At 35.5% G+C, this 26155-nt stretch overlaps 1 protein-coding gene across 3 annotated transcripts in view; it reads left to right on the top strand.

The window, feature by feature from the left end:
• The window catches only part of LOC5565211, a 299615-nt gene that overhangs the window by 158441 nt on the left and 115019 nt on the right, over positions 1-26155 (top strand). For all 3 annotated transcript variants that reach the window (XM_021855192.1, XM_001649521.2, XM_021855191.1), the window contains one exon: positions 5561-5689. In XM_021855192.1, the coding sequence (XP_021710884.1) occupies positions 5561-5689 (129 nt within the window). The remainder of the gene's footprint in view (positions 1-5560; positions 5690-26155) is intronic.

Genomic DNA, 26155 nt, shown 5'->3' with positions numbered 1-26155 from the left:
AAGCATGGTGAGCCTGTCATTCCACCAGTAAGCTGGTCGCCGGCTGTTCCGCGGCTCCAGTTTTCGGCGTCAGTCGCTATGGGTGCACCCCTCACAAACTTTCCAGTTCATATTCACTGACAATGCAGCATTATGGATTCCCTTCTGTTTCTTCGATGCTATAACGCCTGTGAAATGACACAAGTGACTTATAATTAAGGTGAAGATAAATCGAAGCCAAACCTCAAATTTTCAAGAGCACAAATCTGGAGAACCAAACACCCGTTTGTGCTGAAAACTTTATCGATTGGTCACCACCAGCGAGTGACCAATCGATTAAGTTTTCAGCTAGAACGGATGTTTGGTTCTCCAGATCCGTGCTCTTGAAAATTTGAGGTTTGGCTTCGATTTATCTTCACCTTAAGGTAAACTCAGAAAACAGTAATCTCTTCTTTGTTAAAATAAATGTCACAGATGTACAAAACTGGATATACACTGGAAATAAAAAAAAAGTATTTAAACACCTTTTTTCTATGACCATTTACTTTACTGACAGTTAGTAGTGATTACACTTTTTTTTTGCAATCACAACTTCAAGATTTTCAAATCAAAAATGGAACAAATTCATCACCAACAACGCCATCTATGATATAAAATAGCATTTTAAAGAAAAATGGGGCGAAACGGGGTCTTTAATTGCTGAATGTGAATATAACGCATTCTATAATATTCACTTGCATTTTTTTGTTTAGTCACAATCAATTGTATATGTTTTTAATCATTCGAAAATCGCGTTTTCAGGAGAAAATAGTGCCAACTAGTTTCTTATAACTCCTAGACCGATTGATGTATGGATATATGCATTTTCTAGATGACTACGTCAGAAAATAACTCTTTTTCAATTATTTCAGAATTTTTTTTTTGTACCGATTGGGACAAAATGGGCTCTTTCAGATTTCGAGGCCAACTGAAATGGGGTCCATCATGTTTAATACTGCCGCAATCAATACCCTCTCAAAATCAAAAAATCAAGTTTCTTGGGATGCTGGGACAAAACAGTTCAGTTAATGTATTGAAAGAGCTATGCTCCATCTTACCATTCATATTACTTTACTCCAAAACAAAAAATAAGTTAGCAGCAATCTGTTACAACCAAGGATGAAAAAGTCGCCTCTAGTGACTAACGACATAGTATTTGAATAGTCTAAGAGGGCCGCCGCTCTTGCAGAAGCATGATTTGAACACCTCACTACTAGGGTTACCATATTTGCTCTTACCGGAAAGAGTACATTTTTTCGAACTCTATAAAAGAGTACTAAAGAGTACACTTTGCCTAATAGCTTTAAATTTTGAAAATGCTCTTTTTACTAACGTGTTTATCTGAATTTCCTTGTTATGATCATTTTTGTATTATTTTTAAACTCAAGTATTTGCTCACATTAACTTTAATGACATTTACTCAAAGTGAATAGATTTGTTCAGTCGTTTTTTTATAATGATGCCTATCATAAAGAAAGCCGTTCGAATTTTGGCAATACTAAAGTCTATCAGTTATTTTTATACCACCAAATGTAGAACAATATACAGGTTTGTACAGGAAACCAGAACTGACAAGATCCAAACCTTGATTTGAAAAGAATCTCTAGTATTGTCATCAAATTAAGTTTTTCTAGGGAATTGTTGAAGCAATATAGAAGACCCACAGCTGTGTTCAACCATTGGACCATTGGAAAACGACGTTCTAATAAAAGTGCCTGAGCAAAATTTGTTCCCAATAGTTTAAAACTAAATCAATCATCAATAATGAACTATGAACTCAACATCAATAGTTAGCTAATTATTTAACAATAGTTTTATAGTTAGGTCACATATATCTATATTTAGTGAGATATATAAGCTTATGAATACTTGCTCATCATTATTGAGCTAATCGAAAGATAACTGGAGAAACTGGCATAAGAATTTTCGTAGATCTTCCTAGAAAAATCCCCGCATTAATTTATTTAAGAACTGCAGTTTTTCTTTTCTTGAGAGAATTCCTTGTAGGAAACTGGAGATCTCCTAAAGTAACAACTGGGATATCAAAATAATCAACATAAGCGTTCTACTACTCATGGATTTCCTGGAGCAAATTTCAAGAAAAAATCCTCCAACCATCCCTTGAAAAAAACGCTGGAAATATTTTTGGGAGACTTGGTTGTGGAATCAATGTAGACATTTCTGGACGGGATCCCAGAAATACACCCGAGGAGCTTTGTAGCAATCACTAGAAGAATTCCTGAAGTTTTTCCTCAAGGAATCTGAAAATAAATTCCTGGAGAACCTGTGAAATAGTATCCGAAGGTCTTCCTGGAACGTCTTAAAGCAGGATTCACTGCAAGCAGATAGACTTTTAAGACCTCTCATTAAAAATAGAGACTTGTATTAAAATAAAGACTAATTCTCAAAAAAAAGATCTACTAGTAACCTTGAATTTGTGCAAACCATGTCTCAAAAACGATAATTGTTTTCATTTAAATTGAAATGAAAATCGGCTTATTTAAGAATATAGTCCGTAACATACCTCCTAGCTCCATTTCAGATACGATTATGGGCCCCGCATAGTTACGTAGATCCGTCTGAATTACAAAATTAAACCGATTTATCGAGAATAAATTTTGAATAGGTTTTTAGGCTCTTCTAATCACTATACTATTTTGACAGACAAATTGATAGCATAAACATCGAATCGACAATAAACTACCAGTTTGTAGTCAAAAACCCTTGGAAACCATAAATCTCGGAAGTATAGCTGCTTTTTCCTAAAAGCACAATTGATTTTGAGATTCAACCCCATTACCCCGAATGCCATCACCTCGAATTCCATTACCCGAATGTACTATTACCCAGAATTCAATCACCCCGAATGCTGTTTCCCCGAACTTACAATTATCTTGACATGATGATATTTATAACATTTCCCCATGATATTGGAATTCGGAGTAATGTCATTCGAGATGATGGGTAGTTCTGGGTTTTGGAATTCAGGGTAATGGCGTTCGGGTTAATTGCATTCGGGGTAATGGGATAGATTCGACTCTGAACAGCTCCGAACACGTTCACGAATCACTTTAGCTTCGGTTACTCGGGTGCACGACAGATGCGAGTGAATCAGTGCTCTGACGCTCGGGAGCATTTGATTTTGTTTTTGTTCCAGTTCAGCAGAAATGTTCGCCACTCTCCATCACTGGAGGGGATGACGAAAATTGATTTTTGATGCCATTTTGGAATCCAAGATAGCGACCTCCGGTTGGAGAAAATCATTGGAAACCTATGCAATATGAATATTTCCGGAACAGGCGCAACAAGAGGATGACGAAAATCGATGTCCGACGCCATTTTGAAATCCAATTCACTAGAACCTCAATTAATGAAGACTTTTTTTCTGGCAAATTCAATGGACGTCACATTTTTGACGAAGTAAATTCAAGAACATCAGAACAGATCAGTATATTGCTCTATTTGTTTACATAAGTGATTCCCAAAGTGGGCGTATTCGCCCCCCTGGGGGCGATTTTCAGGCTCAAGGGGGCGAAAATTTGTAAAACAGAATTTGGGGGGCGAAAAATCCAGAAAGGGGGCGAAATAGCAAATATGGGAGCATTTGAAAATAATTACTCAAAACTTTTGGAGGACACACATCTGATAGTTAATCAATTCCAAACTTAACTATTAAATCATGGTCATTTCAAAATTATGATAGACAACATTATATGATTGTCAAACACAATATATTTGTGTCATGCATTGAGGTTTAAAACTCAAAAAAAAAAATATCATGTGAGTTTTAAGAATGGTCAGCATTTGAAATTTTCACAAGATTTTGCAGATGCCCAATATTTTATATAAGGAGTAGTGCCCAATATTTTATAAAAGGAGGATTTTTTGTATGTGAATTTTAAGATCTGGAAGTTAATATTTCTTGCATCAATCTTTTCAGAAACAAAAATCTAAAGTGTCATTTTTGATGTTTTTTATAATTTTATAAACAAATTTTGGAAAATTTAGCAGATAAAATCGGGTTTCAATGATGCCAAAGACAAAAAAAACACTATTTATTGATATATTTATAGAAATTTCAGAGATGCGTTAGATTTTAACCTCCAAAACGTCCGAAAAAATCGCTTTTTTTGCTTAGTGTTACAAAAAACACCCTTTGAATAAATTGAATTGATAAAACGAGTTGTAAAACATTTTGGATTTTCATGTATTTTTCAGGGTTTTTAGCATAAAGAAAAGCGTTCTCAGAAACGTCAGACATTTTTTACTCACAATTTCGGAAAATTATTGCAGTAATTTTATTTAGTAATTTTAAATAGCAGATAAATCAATATGAAATCACAATTCACGGGGTGAGATCTTCCAAAAACGAACAATGGCGAACAAAATCAATGCAGTTCACCTTAATATGACATATTCATGTAAAAATAAATCGTTTCCTCGGAAAACATTGCATTTGATTCAGTGTTTGAGAACTTCCATTTGAGTTGAAACAGTCCAGGTTATTGATATTTAAGAAAATATTTTTATATGTACATAATAGTTATTGTATTATGATTCTTTGGATATACGAGTCGAGGACATTTATTGAAATATTTGAATCACATATTAGGGGGGCGATTCTAGCTAAATATTGGTCTCAAGGGGGCGAAAGTTGAAAAAGTTTGGGAAGCACTGGAAGAGTTAAGATTTTATGCCATAACTAAGGCCTATAATCGAAAAAAAAATGCACCAGACAAAAGTGTTCGGCAAAAATTTATTTTAAGTCGGATTTTCTTGAAACTTTCAGGGAATGAACTAATACATATTGATTATGTTTCGGCATAACTACTTTATTCAATGGCCTTTCCTTCGCTGAAAGCGCACACCTTTCCCTTAAGACCCCTCATAACATTTTGTGCAATGGTGGAGCCAACCTTTTTGATCCATGCTTTCTTCAACTCCAGCTCGTTTTTAAACACCTTGGACCATTTTCGAACTTTGGCTTTCAGCCCAAAATTTTCCACCGGACGAACTTCCGGTGAATTTAGGGGTATGGCGGTTTTTGATACAAAAACAACGTTATTGTCTCTGTACCAATCCAACGTCGATCGTGCGTAATGGCATGATGCAAGATCCGGTCAAAATAATGTCTCGACCCGTGAGACCGAAGGAAGGGCAACAGACGCTTCTGGAGGCAGTTTTGATGTACGGTTTACTCAGTTTACCGCATTGGCATATGGCCTGCCAGATCAAGTATTTTTTTAGTGATTTTGTCCATGTTTTTCTTCGAACCATCTATAATTTAACAAAAATCGTTCGATCCCTGTTTTCATGGGAAATATCTGGTTTCTTCAAAATATTATTTGATTTGTTCGGCAATCGCCAGAGTACAATTGAGGTTGATACTCAATTTTGTGTAACTTCGTTGAAGCGTGTACAGAATCAATCTACTTATACTTCTTACATAATTATATAAAAACTAATAATCATTGCACTGATTGGAGATCACAAACTATTTGTTTTCGTTTCATCCATTTTTTTCCTCTCTCTTCTAACATAGGTCCCCTACCTGGTTACAAGGTGGTTACAGCTGTTCCGGTCATGGTGCTAGACGACGATCCACCCACAATCACTGTGGATGCTGCTGCTGCCGCTTCTGTTGTGTCGGCGACCAAGGAGAGCAAAAATGGTAAGTGAAAGGGTGCCCACATTAGCAATCATGTTTTTTTTCTCGGCGAGGGGTATTTTAGTTTTGTCTTCTGTGCAAAAAAATATGACTTACTTTCAAATCCCACAGTTACCGTACCAATGATGTCATTGGGACTACGATTACAGCATGAAATGATTTGTCTGTTTGGAAGAGATTTATTTTAGGTCATTGCATAACTTAATTCCAGACCATGAGAAGAGGCAGCAATTTTCACCATGAAATCGTTTGATTTTATATTGACAATCAAAATTGTCATGTGTTAAGTATGTACCCAAGTAGTACGCGAAACATCTTTCAAATAGATATTCTCTAAACATGGTATCAAATAACTGATAATGAAATCATTTGCAACTTGCCTAGTTCTAGTTCCGTTGCATATTAATATCAAAAACTTTTAAAGTATCAAATTCCGAAAAATATACACGTGCTTAATCGATACCCCCTTATATAAACGACAAAATTTGTTCAAATGTTCTCTACAAACAGTAATAAGGTCAAGCTTACCAATATGTTTTATGTAACTATACGATCAAATAATTGAAACTTCTCTCAAGAAGCCGATGTTTTCAAGTTATTTCATGTAAAGCAACCCGTAATTAGTTAAAATTACATAAAAAATGATGTTTTGTAGTGTATGTTGTTTCACCTACACCAAACCCTTGACCAAATAGAAAACAGGTATAGAATTTTGTATCAAATATCAAGTTCACATGGCAATGAAAGCTGACGTGGAAAGATAAACCTATTAAAATCATTCTCAGCCTTTCTTGCATTGCAATATCATTCTCTTACTTTATTGATCTGCAAAGCAAAGAGCACCGATTTCGCTGTAGGCCTCCCGAGGTAGGAATGTTCGAGTTATTTATGGCTTATTTATAGCCGCCAGTGCACTTGTCCTAGCAGAGCAGAGATCAAGAATGCCAATCTAGGGAGGATTTAACACCCCATTCGTTTGCCGGTCGCAGCCGACCTAGCACAGACTACCCGATCAGAAAGAGGTAACACAATCATAATATCTCGAGATACCGTTGCAAACAATATTTTATAACAGAGTGTGTTATGAATTAAGATGTTTAAATAACAAAACATGTAACTTAAAATCTCACAATTATATCATAATTGTAACAAGCCTTGATTAAATAGTATCTGTATTATAACAAAATAAGATAAAATTAATTGAACGATTGAAATGATTATTATAACAAATTGTAATATAATTTAAGTGCCCTCAGAACAGTTTTAAAAATATAAAAAATAACGATTGTTCATATATATAACAATGGTTGATAATATCGAGTTATTTTTCTGTTATGCCTTCTCGATCGGACACAGCTATATAGAAATCTACCATAACGAATGCAAGCACCGCTCAGTTCAAGGTGGTACAGATCTCGCAGTCCGATTGCCTACAGCATGTTGATACTTCGCGGTTCATTGTTTTCTTACGATTAACAGCTGTAGGGATGATAGGATGATTCCCTTGGAAATCAAGAACAGGTTTCTGCTGGCAAAAATCAAAGAGCTAAAAAGTGAAAGGATAATAATTTACTTCTTGCAGCCTAATGATACTAGTTTCTGTGCTGAATAACTACTAGGCAAAGGTTTACTGACTCTGTGTGCTGAACAGCAAAACCTACACATAATTATATAAAGCACACTACATACTTTCAATTTCGTCTATCTGGGCTTACTGCATGCGGTTCATGCCGAACGAAATTCACCTTTCCTCGACTGCAACAGATGAATAAAAAAAACCCTTTAGATCTCATTCCATCCCATTGCATCATGTTGTGATTTCACTTTCAATGCTATGCTTCCAATGCTTCGGTGCTGCCCATGTCGTGTATTAGTAGATATTTACCTAACTGGTAGTAGCAGAACGTCGCTGCAGAGGAGAAGTGATGAAGCTTTAGGCCACAGATCAGGAAATAAACGAAAGCAAAAACCTGATAACACTTTACTTTCAGTTGACGTGTTAATTTCTTGTTGGAAAATTATTTCATTTCAATAACACTATTTATTAATACGTTTATAACTCAAAACTTATTTAAACACGCTATATCTAATCCACCTGTCGATACGTTCCTACTGTAACATACACTGTTTTTCAGCCTAGTCTTTAATAAATACTTTCTTTGACAATTGACCATTTTTGTATTTGAACATCGACATTAAGCATCCGCAAACATTCTATTTGATATAGGGTGCCGGTACCAATGGTTGTAATGTACCAGTAGATTGGACTATGGAATAAAACGTACATTTTTCGATAAAAACGACATGTGCTATTTTTGGTGGATAGATCGCCTCTAGTTTAGTCGATTTGCCAAATTTCAGCTTTTTATTTCATCAAAAAGCCATATAAATAATTTAGTTTACGCAAAAAATTTGCTCCCTTGCACCAATAGTTGCCGTCGTGTTCCAGTAGTGGATCAACGGATGGAAGCAGATTTTAAAATAGATGTTTAAAATGAAGAAAAGTCCCAGAGATGTTCTTAATGCTTCATTCGAAAGATATTAGTTGCTGTTCGAAGGGAAAAATGTTAAACCTGTGTAAAAATTTGCCTTTTTGTTTAAAATTCCTTGTATAATTCCCAAACGTCTACTACTGGAGCACTAGCGCAACTACTGGAACACGTGTACCAATAGTGGCTCAAGCGATTTTATGTTAAAAAATTAGTTTTATCACTCTTTTTATATTTTTCCTATATAGTAGAGGTTGAAATCTTTCTGTTGACGCCAAAAGATCTCTGCTAAGGCTTTTCGTTATTTTGTTATGATTTTTTATAGCTTGATAGTCCACTAATGGCACCGGCACCCTATCCAATCGGGAATCAGTTAAGACAGTCTATGATTTCGTGCTGCTTCCAATAAGGCATGGGAATAGAGACAAATAGAGAAATAGTACATAGTCGAGTTCAGATTGGGTACCACTTCTAATGAACCAATGCCCGAGTTCACTAATTTGACGTTTGAGCGGTGCCGAATTCACTCGTTGCCATGGACCGATGCATGAGTTCACTAATCTGACGTTTGAGCGGTGCCGTATTCACTCGTTTCCATGGTCACATAAATAACACGGCTCCGCTCAAACGTCAAATGATGAACTCGTGCATTGGTCCATAGTCGCGTAAATAACACGGCACCGCTCATAAACCAAATAGTGAACTCGTGCATCGGTCCATACAGCATTAGGTCCCTTAGTACTGCAAAAGGTACCCAAGTTTGACAGATTCCAGTACACTTTTCACGGCATTCTAGATTTTGATCTATTACCCATAAATTTGCCGAAGAATCCAATTTTTTAGGAGGAACGGGCTTGGTATAGTGGTTAGAACCCTTCCCTCTCACGCCAAGGAACTGTGATCGAATCCCATTCCCGAGATAGTCACTTATGTCCCGAGATAAACTAGCCATGGGCTAAAAAAAACTTAATAAATTGGGAATAATATCATTTTGAGCAAATTTTGTTTGGGAATTCTGCTGGACTAAAATCCCATATTGAGCTTAAGTATAAAAATCTTTTCTCCCATCCAAAATATTGATTTTCTTTTTTCAGCAACTTCCTTTTAGTACACAAAAAGAATATATAACAAATTCTCCTTGCTGACCTAATAAATTTTTCGATAAACTAATACATTTTATCGGAATGTTTATGTCAAGTTTAATGGGTTAATAATAAACAGTATTAGTTTATTGCTACGATTGTTATGTCCGCCTTCCTAAGCCGAGTGGTTAGAGTCCGCGGCTAAACAGTAAAGCCATGCTGAAGGTGTCTGGAATCGATTCCCGGTCGGTCCAGGATCTTTTCGTAATGCTAATTTCTTTGACTTTCCTGGGCCAGTATAATCGTACTTGCCACACGATATACGAATGCAAAAATGGCAACTTTGGCAAAGAACGCTCTTAGTTAAGAACTGTGGAGGTGCTCAGAAGAACACTAAGCTGAGAGGCAGGCTATGCCCCAGTGAGGACGTTAAAAGCCAAGAAGAATATGTTATGTCCGTTAGTTGAATGTTGTTTCCCCGAATGTTATTTCCTCGAATGCCATTTCCCTGAATGACCCGTTTCCCCGAAAAATGATGCAGTTCAAAAAATCATGCAGGATTTAAAGGTTGTCCACGGCTCTTAACCAATTTTCTCCAAATATTCAGAGGATTAGACAAAACATCTTTACTAAATTTTGCCATGTTCGTTTTATTTAAGGTGAAGTTGAATCGAAGCTGAGCCTCAAATTTTCAAGAGCACAAATCTGGAGAACCAAACATCCGTTTGAGCTGAAAACTTAATCGGTTGGTCACTAGCTGTCCGCCAAGTGGCGACACTGACGTTCGTATTTCTCTCACTGATCGCGCTATGCTCGTTTCTCAAATTTCTCAAACTTTCAATACAAGCGCATGGAATAATGGTAGTCAAGAACTGTCAAAACGTATGGGAAATTGTGAAAAACGTAAATTATTTTGAATTACGGAACCAAGTCGAAAAAGTAGTGATTAGAAATCAAGAGAAATGATAATAGATAACTTTTTGGGTTTAGTTCATCTTCTGTGGTGCTCTATTACTTCAGGATTTCGTTTTTACTTCCACTGAAAAGAGCCTTCTGTTGCTTTTTAGTATTGAATAGCACTCAATTCCTGCCCTATTCCGAACGGTCTCGACTGTTAGGCTTTTGGTTGATTAAGGTCCGATGGACTTTCAGCATATGTAGATTTCATAATTCATTAGGCAACATGATGTTTTTGTTACAATTTACGTAGGATCTTTACCCCGTAGCAAACCTGTGATTTTTCTACCACATTCTGCTGGTCGTTAAGATTCAACGCCTTTTAGACTTAAAATGGGCGTTGACTAGCCCTAAGCTTGACCTTTTGCTTAAAACTTGTGGTAAACGATAGCTTCTTTGCAATATCCTGGGCAGAAATATTTTGGTTGGCGCCTGAAAGCTTAAATTACTCTCCTGAAGCCTCTAATGCTCGTGACGTTTAATGGCATGGGAATTAGTAAAAATCACGATCCACGTTGTTAAAGATATGGATTTTCGATATCCATGTTCAAAAATTCGTCGAGCATACTGTACTTTCTCCAATCTATTTCAACGTTTAATCAATTATACTTATCGAATCTAAAAACTACGTACAGAACAAAAGTTATTCAAAATTTCAATCATATTACCTTAAAAACATAGAAAGTTAAAGCTATTTCTGAGTGTGGCAATGTTAACGTGAACAACCTTCAACTTTAGTGATATCGTGAAGAAGAAAGAAGGATATATTTGGCTATTCTCGTCTAGATATATATTGACAAATTTGTGGAGGACAGTTTAGCGACAAAATTTCGAAAGATAATACGTCGAAAGACAAAACGTCAAAAAACAAAACGTCGAACGGAACGAAACGTCGAAAGGTTAAAATTTCTAATTATTCATTACTTTAGAAGAGAATAATTATTCGTTTCCTTCCAATTCTCTTCTTTCGATTTAATGTCCTTTTGACGTTTTGTCTTTCGACTTTTTGTCACCTAAGCGACGAGAATATTGAAACAAACCAATAAAATTGAGAAGGGTTCATATTAGATGACCAGTTCATTCACCACTCTAAATTGTATAAAGTTGTAACAATTATAAGCACCAAAAACTTTTCGAGGAAACGGGGTATTCGGAGAACTGGTGAAATGACATTCGGAGAAAAGAAGTACAACCGTTCGTTAATAATGCATTCAATATTGGTCAAGTGTAATGTTTAAAATGGTAAATAATGCTCACTTCACTTTTTATAAGCAATCAAGGGTCAGAAAAGGAATGATTTACTTGAATTTATTCAACTAAAATTCAATTATAATAAAAACATGTGCCAGACCAAGTAGAGGAGAATTGTATATGAGTATCAAATTTTAACATTCAAATATAATGATTAAATGTTAAAATGTGTTGTGGGTTTGTTTGAAATTAGATTTTAAGCAACAAAAATTATTATTCAGTTTGTATGGCATAAAAGATAAGGAATATATTGTATTGCCATTGTTAAAACAAACCAACGGCAAACATATCTACAAGAAGAAATAACAAAACAAATTATTTGATAACAAAATAATAACTTATTAATTCCTTCGCGTAAAAGTGTAAATTTAGTTGTTATAATTCTTATTCTGCACTAGAGATGGGCGACTCACTCACGAATCATTCAAATGAATCGACTCTTGAAAATGAGTGAACGAATCACGATTCTTTCGAAAAGAGTCGTGATTCACTAGCAACACAGTTTTTGGAAAAGAGCTTAAAAATGTATTAGGGATACTATTTTTAAGTCGCAGTTACCATAGTCAAGTATACCAGACAATCATAAATACTTGACGTAGCTATATAGAAATGTGCTCATTCAAAACCTGTTGAATTGGTTTGTATCTTGTATGAGATACATGATTTATTTTTTATTTTTTTAATGAGTCGTCGAATCGATCAAAAGAGTCGATTCACTTTTGTGAGTGAGTCACCTACGATTCACTCCCAAAATTGGACCATTTTGCCAATCTCTATTCTGCACTTTATTTTAGCTATTTGTTTGTTGGTACAATGGCGTAATAAATTATTTCTTAGTTTTTGTATATAGTTCTAAGTATAATATTTTTCTTATTTTAATTTTTATTTCAATCAAATATTTCAATTATAAAAATTTTGCCAATCAAGTGTTTTTGCTCAGTCGTAAAATTTGCAATTGCAAAACGATGAGTCAGTCTCGAGCTGCAAATTTCTTAAATAAATATATTTACTATTTATTTCTCTACCTTCCTAATAGTCAATTGGAATTCTTCTATTGTCTTGATAATTTGTGGGCTTCGTAGCCGTGGGGTTAGTGTCACCAGGCATTTAGCCGCATCGAGCTAGGGAGTGTGGGTTCGATTCCTACCGCAGGCCGGAAAACTTTTCGTGAGGAGTGTTTTCGAACAGTGCCACTGGGCGTTGCATGCTAGTCCGTTGTCTAGTGTGGTGCTTCCTTCAAAGGGCATAATGCCCACTGGATGCATTAACGTGTCAGTGTCTTTAAAAAAAAATCAAATGTTTCATATATATTAAAATAATAACATATTTTACTATAATGACAAATTTTATGGTTTACATATGGTAATTAATGTTTTATATGGTATTTTTTTCTCAAATTACAAATTGTACAATGATAGTTTATTTTGTTATTAATAACTAAGGTGATTTTCAAAAATAGCATATTAACAACAAATTTTGTTATGATTGCATATATTGTTATTGATGTAATATTGGATCTCATAATATATAACTATTATTCATATTATATTATTAAATATCACTTATTACTTATTATATTAATTTTCCAGGCAAAATGGATGGATGGTATCTTTGGCAAAGTTGTTAAAGAGCTTAAGTGCAGTCTAATGACAGTTTTTTAAACTCAGATTTCTTCCACTAGGTTGCACTGAAGACATAAAAAATGCAATCTTTTCAAGCTGTTTTGTCAGCAGCTCTTGTCTTATGTAACAAGAAGCGTGGTTTCCAAATCAGAGATTCCTGATAGATTGTAGAATGGATTGAATGATTTCAGTGTGGACCCTGAGATTGAAGTGTGAATCGCAGAATTTCAGTTTCGATCCTGAGATTCCAAAGTGTATCCTGAGAATCCAGTGTGGATCTTACAATTACATTGTGGATCCTGGATCTTCGATGTGGTATTTGTGTGAATTCCAGTTTGGATCCTAGGATTGTAATGTGGATAGTGGCATTTTAGTGTGGATCCTGGTGTTTCAGAGTGGTTCTTTTGAATTCTGTGTAGATCTTGGGATTGTAGTGTATATCGTAGGATTTCAGTGTGGATCCTGGGATTGTAATGTAGTTCGCAGAATTCCAGTGTGGAACTTGGGATTCCAATATGAATCCTGATATTTCAATGTGGACTCTTCAAATACGATGTGGATCCCGGGATTGAAGTATTACGATCCATGATTTCCTAATTTCAGTTAAGGTCCTGGGATTGTGTTGTGGATCACAAGATTTCAATGTGGATCTTGGGTTGGGATACCAGTGTGGATTCCAGAACTCCAGCATGGATTCTGGTATTTACGTGTGGATCCCTTGATTCCAGTGTAAATCCAGTGAAGATCGTAGGATGGTGGATCATTAGACTGTGATGTGGATCGTAAGGTAACCAGTGTGGATTCTAGTATTATAGTGTGAATCCTCGGATTCCAGTGTAAAATTATTCTGGGATTTCAGTATGGACCCTGCTTTTCCAATGTGGATGCTAGGATTTCAGTGTAGATCCTTGGATTCAAGTTTGGATACTGATATTCGAGTGTGAATCCTAATATTTCAGTATGGATCCTGAAAATCCAATGTGGATTCTGGGATTCCAGTGAAAATGTTTGTAATTCAGTGTGGATCCTGGTGTCTTGATATTCCAATATGGATCCAATGATTGTTGAGTGAATTCTCGGATTTAAGTGTGGGTTCTAAAATTCCAATATGGATCCTGGAATTTCGATGTGGATTCTGAGATTCCAGCGTGGATTTTTGTGTTTGTGTTGTGTGAATCCTGAGATTTCAATATTGATCCTGGGATTTCAGTATTGTTGTTGGGATCCCAGTATGGAAGCTAGGATTTAAGTGAGAAATCTGGGATTCCGGTGTAGATTCAGTGAATTCAAGGTTTTAGTGTCGATTCTATAATTTCAGTTTTCATGGCCAACTCGATGGTCTCTTGGATCGCAGTTGCATTGGTTTTGTGTTCTGTAACTTGATACCTCCCTAAGTCGATGGTCCCTTCAATATCGAGTATGGGAGAGACGGCTGTACACTAAAATCAGCTTTTCGTATTTTAACCAATATTCATTTCTTAAAATAAGTTTTCATAAATATACAGGAAGTTGAGAGCTTTGTGCGAAATACTGCATTTGTTAGAATTCTATGGTAATCCCATGTTGGTTCTATGCGCATCTTGGGGAAATTCCAATGAAAATTATGCTGAATTTGGTGAATAAACTTTGATAATCTTGTAGGAATACTGTTGGGTTCTTATTGGAATTCTTTGTGACTTTCATGAGTGCTGCTTGTGAGTATTTCGTACGCATGTCGCAATTCAACATCATTTTGTGGTTTAGTTTTCATAATTTTCAAACAGTCTTGTGTTGTTGTAGGATTTAATTTTTTTTTTACTTGAAAAACACTCATTCGAAGAAAAGTCGATTTGAAATTTTAAAATTAAAAATAAGTATATATGGCAACACTGTATCCAACAATTTTTTTTTTTCTAAACGTTATTTTTCTCTACGTCTAAGATAGAAATTGAAGAATGTAGACGAATTTGACAAATTTGCTTTTGTGCATTGGTCCATCACGGAGAGTGGTCCCATGGGCCAAAGGCATAGCCGTAGCGTAGTCTCATGGCGCCCTTGGCAAACTGCCATTAGAGCGCACTTTACTCAAATCTCAAATGTGTTTATTTTGATATTTGTTAAAGTTTAAAAATAAACATTGTTAAATCTCAAGAATTAACTGAAAATTTGAATTTATAAAGACTTTGTTTTCATTCAAAAGGACTTTGCAAGCATTCGATTGATGGCTGTTTTCTAGCATACTGATTTCTAAAATAATTTCTGTCATAACTGATTTACAAACTAGTGGCATGAAGAACTATTTTAGAAAATCTTTAATAAACTTATAAATAATAAAAATTCCTTATAAGAATTTTCACTGAACAAATTCGACAAAACATCTTGAAGGATGCTTTTAACACACAGAAAAAAAATCCGTTCTCGTATCCGTGAACAGCAGACGTGAACTCGTCAACAAGCAAAAATACACCGTGAACTAGATCATGTTTATGCGTAAACATGATGGTAGTTCATGGTGTATTTTTGACAGTTCACGTTTTCCAGAACTCTTTTTTGAGCGTGCATATTTTGTTTGAATTTATTCAGAAGCTGTTTCAACTTGACATGTTCTTATCAACGATTTTTTTCTCAAAATTTTAAGTTTAAGAGGCATATTGAGTAAGCATCTCCAAAAATTTGATCAAATGCGTCACGCATTTTGGCGCCCCCTGATGGCTTGCGCCCTTGGCGATCGCTCACCTGGCCAACCGCACGCTACGGCACTGGCCATAGGGTGGTCCGATTTGCATAAAAATTTGGCGTCTTGCATGTTTAAAGATAATGAACATTTGACCATAATTTCCTTGAAATCTGAAAATGTCGATAACACATGCTGTAGACACTTGGTATGGAATGATCCATATTGACGCAGGTATGGTATTTTCAGGTTTGTTAAAATGAGTATCTCCTTCCGTACACAATGTATAGGGTAGGTGTACCAGTTGTGGCCATAGTGGTTCCCTATTTCGCCATACGTGATATCTAGAATGCCTTCACATTTTGAAAAATCTTTTATGTTTTAGCAGTAAAATAAAGGATAAATCTTCATGTTAACACATTCAAAAAGATTAAAAATGTAAAAGTTGTCCAAATTGTGCATATGGCCAAATAGGGAACCACTATGGCCATAACTGGTACACTTTCCCTAATTATAATGATTCCTATCTAATAAAAAAAATAATGAGATTTGTTTTCTTTGCAATTCGATGAAATTATGCAGTATTACACCTATCAAGTTATAACGACAATTACGCGTGAAGTAATACCGATATGATTTTACTAATTATATTTTTCTGTGCAAAACTAAACTTGATTACCTATCGCAAAGATATGTTACACGCACGTTGCATCGGTTGTTGACATTTATTTGGCACGGAAATGAATACTAATTATTATCACACACCTTTCTTCACTTTGCATTTAAGAGCCAAACGCAGCTGGCGTTAAAAGCTAGTCCATGGAAGTGACTGCCAATGTCGCTTACGTTGTGGGCCTGATCTGCTCTGTTAAAAACCAATCGGGAGATGAAAAGCAGCTAAGCACTCAATACTATCGCCAAAGACAAACAGACATAACATTTAGAACAGATTCCTTTTCAATCAATCGTCCAGTCTACACCATCATCATCTGGTGAGCATGTTGCGCGAAATACTGTTCTGGTTCTGGTTGTGCAACCAGACCTTCAGAAGACGCTACTGTGAAACGTCAAACACGAACAAAAACGATGCGCGCGCCACTGGTTATGAGGTTTGAAATTATCGCTCAATTAATGTTCAATGGAAACTTCGTCAGTGTTATGTCTGTTTGTCTATGCTATATCTATCGTCGCGTCACCACAACTGCTGCTGTCGCCTATGACGTGTGTTGAATCAACTTTTCGAATCACTTCTGGTTCAAGTGTCATTCACATCTAATATGCCGCCATAGATCCGTAGACGGAACTTAGGCAACACCGAACCCCGGAGACGGACGTTTGTGTGTTTTAGCGGATTAAAGAGGGGCTGATTATTTTCAATTCGTCTTGCAGGAAAAAAAGACCTGAATGAACGAAATGTGCAAATGAATGAACGATACCCAAACAGGAAATGCCTTCGGTACATACACCTACCGCCCAGGCATAGACAAACGGTCCTCTTTGGGTTGCTTTTACTACTAGCTGCTGAGTAATTAATGCTATTAAGATATTAATGACAAAATCAATGACCATGAACAAATATGGAAGCGGTTCGGACGACAAGTGTAAACCCTCTCCATCGCACCGTTTTGAGTTAACCACATGGGCGATTCGCGTCAATCACAACGGTTTTACGCCCCTTGCTGAAGTTGTTTTGTTTGTTAATCGGCGCCCATGATTTTCCATATGTTTAATTGGTACTGCTAAAGTGGTTCAGCTTTTAAACTATGGAAGTGTCGTGGAAAATTCGTTAAATGCGTGCTGGTTAATCATGGTGTAGACTGTAGGGTAACAAGCTTAGGGAAGCTCATTAAGGTTAAACATCTTTCGGAATGCGATAATTATTTTGGTTTGTAAGAAAACGATAATTTATGTCTTTACGAATCTTTCTAAAATAAACAAAATCTGGAGAAAAAAATGAGCAGAGCTTCCCATAATTGGTGTAGAATATTTTCTAAGGAACACTACTCGCTAAAGAAAATTTGGTTGTCCTAAAATTATGGCAAAATGCAAATCATCCCATACGGCAAAATTATCCTTCAGTATATGGCTAAAACTCAAACTTTTTTTTTTTTGGATGAGCTTCGACTGAGGTTATGTTATTGAACCAATGTTGGCTGAGCAGTCTTCAGGGAATTAAAAACGCTAATTTTTGATTTTTTCCCGACGTTTCGTTTCGTTTGGGACCTTTTTCAAGGGTTCAATCACTACTACCCTTGAAAAAGGTCCCAAACGAAACGAAACGTCGGGAAAAAATCAAAAATTAGCGTTTTTAATTCCCTGAAGACTGCTCAGCCAACATTGGTTCAATAAAACTCAAACAACAACTGTGCACCACATGCATTCTATCAACGACTTCGAACTCACAATGCCATAAGCCCAGCCATAATCCGGTACAATCTACTTCACCATTACGCTGTAATCGCATTTCGTAACTACTGCAGTGCAATGGATCATCACATGTAGGTAGAATGAAATGGCTAAGTACCTGTTGCATTCAGCATTGTGGTTTCCACCATAAGAAGGGAAAAATGCGTTTTGCTTACCTTCTGTAAATGGATAATAGGATTGAGGAAAATTGACTTTCTAGCGATTGTCGGTCCGAGAGGGACTGTTGTTCAAACTCAGGCTGGATTTGAAATTATCTTGTGGATAGAATCGATAACAATTCCACTGCCCATAAAGGCATAACTATCCCATATGGAATTAGTAGGCATTGAGAAAATAGAGCTCAAAGTTCGAAGTTTTCATTCTCATACAATTGTTTATAATTTTCTAGTAAATTTTTGAATGCCATATTCATTCAGTTCCACCCCACAGAATACTTATTTTACTAATATTGATCAGTAAAAACATTAAGTCGAACATAATTCCAGTTTTGCAGTTGCTACTGAGGTTCATAGTTCATATAGAGACTGTTATGCCTTATTTTTCAATATGGGACTGCAGAAACTTCATATTTTTCCACAACATTTTCAAACAAAATCTATAAATTTCCATATCCATAGTGAAGAATATATTAAAACAAGAATGTTGCAATGAAAAAAGGTGTTGGTTCGAAAATCAATATGGGACAGTTATGCTTATATGGGCAGTTCATAAGAGTAGGGGGAGATCCCCCAGTGTCGGACAGCACCCAATACCGGACAAAGCCGAAACATTGAGAAATCATGGTCCAATCAAGATGGTGTATTAGTAGAAAAGAAAGCTATTATGTAGACTAATGATTGCGTAGAATAACACATCCTTGAAATATTAGACTGGTCCAGCTTAGTATGGGAGAAAAATAAAGTTGTATGATTCCACGGGGCACCCCCCAGGATTATTTCTTGGGGTTAGAGGAAGCCTTTCTGAAAAATTCAGCTCATTTGGTCGTTCCATGAGCTGGCGCATTTTAATTGAAGTTTATATGGGATTTTCAGCTCAAACATATGAGCAACAGCACATCATCTACTGTTTGGTTCAGGAAAATTGATGATCGCGTTCAATTGAACCCAGAATGTCAAAAACACTACTTGATGTAATATCGAATAATATTGTAGAAGATTGTATCATGATCAAAATTAATGAAGTTGGTGTTTTAACCATCTGAAGTATATCATGCAATACTGCTTGTATTTCTTCAACATAGCTTGGAGGTAGCCATTAAGCGCATCATAGCCACCTATGACGCTGGGCGAGCTGAGGCACATGTCGCATGCATATAAGTGACTGTATGGGAGTGCTGATCTAAGCCTAACTTTCAACAACTGAAAGAGTAATGAAAATGAGATTAAATCAAGATACAACAATCTGCAATTATGTTCATTAGGGTATCAACTAGTGTATTTGTCATTCTGGGCTTATTTGAACGCGAACAATTAGTATACGGAACGAAACAGTGACATAGGATCAATTTTCAATATATTTGAGACGAATATCCCATACAAACTTCAAATTGAATGCGCCAGCTGGTGGAACAATCAATTGAGTTGAAATTTTGAGAGAGCGTTTTTCTTACCCTAAGGCTCATATCTAGGGGGTGCCCCGTTGAGTTTTACAACTTTTTTGTTTTAGGGCCAGTCTATTGAAATATGCATGCCTTTTTAAAAAAGTAGAAAAGTTTGAAAATCTTTCAAAAATTGACGTATCCACTTAATTTTGAGCCTATTTAGTAAATATTTTGAATATGAAAAAATACTTTGGATCCCGCAAGCCTGATCGAAAATAATCCTAATTTGATAGTATGAATGTATTTTGTACCATAATTGAACTAAATATGGACATATTACAATTTAGGTTAAGCACCTCCTGTCCCTCAGTTTCGGACAGCTTGATTTGTTATATGATATCTTTGTAATTATTGCATCAGTGTCTCAGAATACTTTCATTTTTCATGGGTTCCGTCGATCATGGTATCAAATATGCAATAAAATTAAGAATAATGAACATTCAGAACAACATCGTAAAATGTGCTATTTTTCATCATATATGAAAGAGGTTTTTGATAGGCATTTTGGAAACTAAAAAAAACTCAAACTATTGTTGTAAATGTAGCAAATGCATTGAATTGGTAATTATAAACTATTCCTATAGTGTACACATTCGACGATGTTCAAATTTACAGAATTCGAGGCATTTCCAGATCTTGTCCGGTATTGGGTGCCACCTTTCGAGATCGATCAATTTGGTACTAAAACTCATCATCAAAATGCAATATCAAAATTCATATTTATATTTTCAAATTTATTTTTGTACTCTATAAAAATGATAATATTTATCATAAATGGGGGTAACACGAGCCCATAAAATCAATATTTTTCGAATTATGAATTTAGTGGCTTAAGTGTCCGGTACTGGGGGATCTCCCCCTATAGTAAAAGGTTTACCATTTTACAAAAACAGGACTCATGGCCAGTTGAGCTCCTATACCGCGATTTATTTTAAAGCTGCTATTATATCTCTAAGACACGATGTAGACCGCGTTTTTTATTCGCCATTTCCGCAAGTGATAGTGTTGAAACACAGCTTGGTAAATGTACTTTCATAAATCAATATTTGCCTATTCATATATGTACAGCATGTTCATCTGCTTCACTTGCAGAAATTGACTCACAATGATTTTGTTTTGATCGGAGACATTAATGCCAAACACCAATGCCAAATTAATGCCAAATAATTCATGAAAGAATTATCAATGCAATTTCATCAGCTGTTAGGCCGAATGGGTTAAAAGGCCTAAACTTTCAAAACTGTCATGTCGCTGTTACATTTAAAATCAATAAAAAGCAATACTCAATCTTAACACTTTCAATTGTTTAAGAGCAGAATGTCAATAATACAAAAATACATCGATAGTCATTTTGACGTAAACATTTCTTTGCAAATGAAATTTTCCTTTGACAGTGCTCTCAAAACTTCGACAAATTCCATTGTTGAAGCAAGGAGTATTTCAATACCAAAATGTGAAATGAAATCCGAATCAGTTATTTTAGACGACAATCTTACACTCTTGATCCATCTTGAAAACGTGAGCAGCAGGCAATTTCACCGTACTCGCGTTCCTGTTATGAAAACTCTTTGGCAGGATTTGCAAATAGAAACTAAATAACGTTTTTCAGAATTGAGAAGCAACAATTTTGAAAACAGAATTTCTCATAGCCTTTTTAAAAATTATTTGAGATTAAAAAATGGCTGAAAAGCCGACACCGGTATTTATCAAGAGAGGAAAACAAAATATTATTACCCATACTAAAAAAATAAACTTGCTATGAAGTTTGAAAAGGTTGACAATTTCATTGCAGGTATCACGAATACAATTAAAAATCAAATATTTCTGAATTTTCAAGGAATTAGCGATCAAGAAAAAGTTCCGGTACTTCTCAAAGATTTAATTTGAAAGAAATAAGAAATTAAACAAAAATAAAAATTTGAAAGACTCTTACGACATCATGTTCGAGAAACTTTCAGAAAGTAGATAATCATTCTTGGTAATTACATGGAAAAAATCTGATTGCCAAATCCACTGTGCTCCCCTGACCATAATTATCAGGAAAAAAAAACTCCATCAAATCTGCGCTCACCAGTCGTTTTCTATAGCTGCATGTCTGGGCAAAACTTTGAAAACCTCTTAGGGCTCTTTTTGAAGTTACGCCCTTTTGATTGTATAAGTCCACTAATTCCAAAGAAAATCTGAGATATTTTAAGGGGTTCTCATTGACCGTGAAAGTAAATCGAAGTTGGTTTATACAGTTCTTTGTAACTTTTGAGTGGAGTTTTGAATGAGAAGATAAAATTTCGCCCTTTTGGAAATGTAGCCATTGAAAACACTAGTTTTGAATAAAATAATTAGGCATTCTAATACCATTGAGCGTGTTCAAATGTTTCCAATGACACATTGCACTTACATGCCGCAAAAGTCTTCCACGATCAACTGATTTTTCATAGACTCAAGTGCTTTAAGAAATTGCGAAGCTAATTTAATCATGTAACCAAATTAGTTCTTGTAGCACAATGTTCTAGCTAAGTAGTTTGGTGAACCCATGTACTCACGATTCATATTATTTTACTGATTCCTACCTGTTGTATATCGAAGCGACATATACTCAAAGGATGCTTTACAAGTTAAGTTTTCGGTTATGGGTAGAAATGTATGGAATAAAATACAATTCACGGTGTGGAAAGCAGCGATACAAAATGAAAGAAAACAATGCAAAGTTTAGATCATGATCACCGATATTATGTTTTTTTATGGAAATCAAAATCGTAGCATTTACGGAGCTTAATTTTGAAATGTTTGTCTTTGTCAGTTGGGAAAAAATGTGTAGCTCGTTTGTGAAGGGTTATAGCAGCTGGTGAGTCAAAACTTCACAAACATAGTTTGCGATCGAAAAAAAAGTTTGTATAGAAATCTTCAGTTTCGTAGGATTCAAACCATATTAAGGTAGGTTTACTAGACGGTAATCAACATGGCCACAGAATAATTAGGGATTATATATTCTATAATTAAGGTATAGAATCTTCTTTAGAGAGTTTCGATTTTTAAAAAAGACATGTAACATTAAGCTCTGCAAGGGTTATGATTTTAAATTCAATGAAACCAAATAATAACGCATGTTTCTTACTTTTCTTAAGCGTGTTTCAAGTACTGAGGCTTTCTCTTCACGCGGTAGCTTGAGATTTTTGAGGGTTGATTGATTTATACAATTCTTTCACTATTGTATTTATCATGTGCTCTTATGTGTTTGTGTAATCGAAAAGGACCGGAAAACCAAAAGGTAAAATTGTAGATTTGAGATTTTTTTCGTTCTCTCGGTTTGCGCGCATTTTGCTGGGCGGTGCTTCGTGGAAGCCCAAGTGTTCGTGTTTTAGTTTTGTGTCATCAGAGCGATCTTTTGCATGTAAAACAAAAGTATTATTTTTCTCCCGTCTCCAGAGTGATTTCTATCTCGGTTAGTTTGTACGCGTTAAGTGAAGCTGAAAGTAGATTGTGGCTGCTCAGTCAAGGATGAAGGATCAATTACTGAGTTCGTTTCATGCTTTCATTTGAAATCTGCAAAATATGTTAGAATGCACATCAAATCGTTACACACAATCGACTTTTCAACAAACTATGAATGGTTCGTCACCGACACTTAGAGTGTCGGCATAAACTCTTATTCATAAATTATTTTTGTTGACATATATTTGTTTTTGAAACACCCCTATCTTTTTACCATTAATTTTGTAATTAAGTAAGGACTTTGAATGGTTCGACACTATAAGTGTAGACTTGCAAAAGGTTCACTTATTCAACAAATTTTGAATTGTTCACTACTGTAAGCGTCGGCATAAGAGTGTTCTGTGATGGTACAGCTAATCATTGTTGCTGAACACCGATCGGAAACGCGAGGCACGATGAATTTTCGTAGGCATCAAAACAGAATCTGCGAAAATACACGAACAACAGTTCGCGGGCGCTTCATTCGTTCGTGTTTCATTTTCGGATCACTGTTTCTCCCGACGATCGGGTGATTTTCCATCGCTCGGTAATGTGAACAGTACAATCCACGCTGTCTGCTCTTCGCGAAGAGCAGGAAAATATTCACTTTGATCATCTTCATGCGGGCTCGCAACAAGCTGGTGCGCCATGAAAGGCGTGCGCGTCGTTTATTGATTTATTAACTTGAAAAAGAAAATGGATTTGCATGTAGAGTAAAGTGGGGCAAAAGTTCGAGTGGGGTAAGAGTTTCTTTTTAAGATTTCTAGCTCAATTCAAAACAAATCTTATAAATGTCATGGTGGTTCGAATGCTATTCAAGTAAGAGACTTTCACTCTAAATATCATAAAAATCGATTGAGATTTGAAAAAGTTATGGCTATTTGTTGTTTTTCGACGTAAATATTGTAATTTTTGGTCAACATTTCGTTGCATGGAACCAATTGAAGAAAAAATCTTTTTCATTATTTTATGTAAGGGCGTTTTTAGGCCTATCATAAGGTTGCTTTGAGGTGTATTAGTTTTTGCATAAATGCTTGAAAACAATTTTTGGCCCATAAAGGGGCAAAAGTTCGAATCAGCGGGGCAAAAGTTCGACCCATGTATAAAATCACGGAAAAATTTGCAAATTGTCTAAAATCCACATATTTTCTTCAAATTTAGTTAAATTTGTCTGATCGTGTGAAAATTGTCACCAAAATTTTACATTTCCACTAAATTTTGCGAAAAACTGCTATTTTTGAGTATATTACAATTAACTCGGTTTTGGGCAATTTTTTGATGAAAATTTAGTGTGTATTTTTTGTTAAACTTAAGTTTACGGCTGGTGTAAGGTATGTCTGTCATAAAAGGATCGATATTTTGTGTTTTAGCCAGCGAACTTTTGCCCCACACTAGATTCGAACTCTTGCCCCACCGGTGGGGCAAAAGTTCGAATAAGACAATCAATTTTGAAACTGTTATAACTAAAAATGAGTAAATATTTTGACACAAGTTTGTTCAGCAAAATTATAGCCAATATGTTGAAGGTTCACTGTATGGTATTTATTTTGTTTTAACTGCTATTGTTTTCCTGGAAACTTTGATTATACCACTAAGGTCGAACTTTTGCCCCACCTTACTCTACCTACTAAGGTTTATTTAAATTGTAGAAAACCTGCAATCTAAATCTTCCGGACCTTTCATGTTTTTTCAACAACATTTAGGTAAATTTAATTTAACTCAACAACAAAATAACAAAAGCATGCGTGAAAATCAGTACATTTTGCGATTCGTATACCTGTCATCGATTTTATGTTGCAATTTTACCTAAACTAAAGTGACCTGATGTATTTTCTTCCAATTCACATAAAGTTTTATAAAACATGAGTAACTTTTGTACTCCAAAAACCGCATTCGTTTTCTCCTTCTATGTCTTAGTTGCTCAAAGTACGACTTTTTATTCAATTTGAAACGTAATTTTAGTGTTTATTTCGAAGCATTCTAGAAATCCTAAACAAGACTAACAGACTATCTTACTCCGCAACATTTTAGGATCCAGATTTCTTAGAAATATTCTGAGAACATTAAAAGAAATGTACTGCATAATTCTCAATGAGATTCTGAAAATATCTTATGCAGTTTTAGGATAGAATTGTAAAGTAGAGTTTTAAAACTCTAAATGGCATTCTCACATAACCCTTCACTGGATTTTTTTAAAGAGGTTGGGCGAGATTTCACATAATCTAGAGCAAAAATCTCACAGATTCTTGTGAGATAACAATCACAGTGAATAATGAAGTCAGTGTAAAGCAATGACAGTTAATTTGACCTTATCTGATACCACATTTCACTCATATATTATGTTTCTGCAAACGCGCCATTGAAAAGCAACGAATGCATAATTGAAATTGTATTCTGTTGCCAAACCAGCCCTTCGATGGCCGCAGAAATGCGGGGCATTTTAATGATTTGAGTGAAATGCGGAACTTTTTGCGGGACACTTTTCAGCGTGAGACAAATAGTCAAAATGCGGGACTGTCCCGCGAAAAGCGGGACGTCTGGTCACTTTAACCTAAACATTACCAGAAAATTGTTGCGGAATTAGCTCAAGAGCAGTTGCAGCTAATTTAGTTTTTTTTCTGTTCTAATGAGTTAAATATGATAACACATGCTTTCGTCCTGACAACTAAAGGAATGTTGCGTTAAGCTATTTGTTCAACAAACTTTGAACAGTTCGTCACTTCAGAACATCATATGTCGACATTATTGTCTTCTACATGGAAATTTTTCTTATCAATTATTATATTTATAAGCATTATAAACATGCTTACAAATAATCGTTTATCATGGTTGAATCGCTTATAAGAGTGACGATCCTCCTTACTAACAAACATCCCTCCCAGTAACCTTTGTGGAGATACAGAGGAAAACACGGTCTCCA

Source organism: Aedes aegypti, chromosome 3 (genome assembly GCF_002204515.2).
Source record: "Aedes aegypti strain LVP_AGWG chromosome 3, AaegL5.0 Primary Assembly, whole genome shotgun sequence".
NCBI classification, from domain to species: Eukaryota; Metazoa; Arthropoda; class Insecta; order Diptera; family Culicidae; genus Aedes; species Aedes aegypti.
Note: the sequence above shows the minus strand (reverse complement) of the source record. Positions and strands in the feature narration are given on the sequence as shown.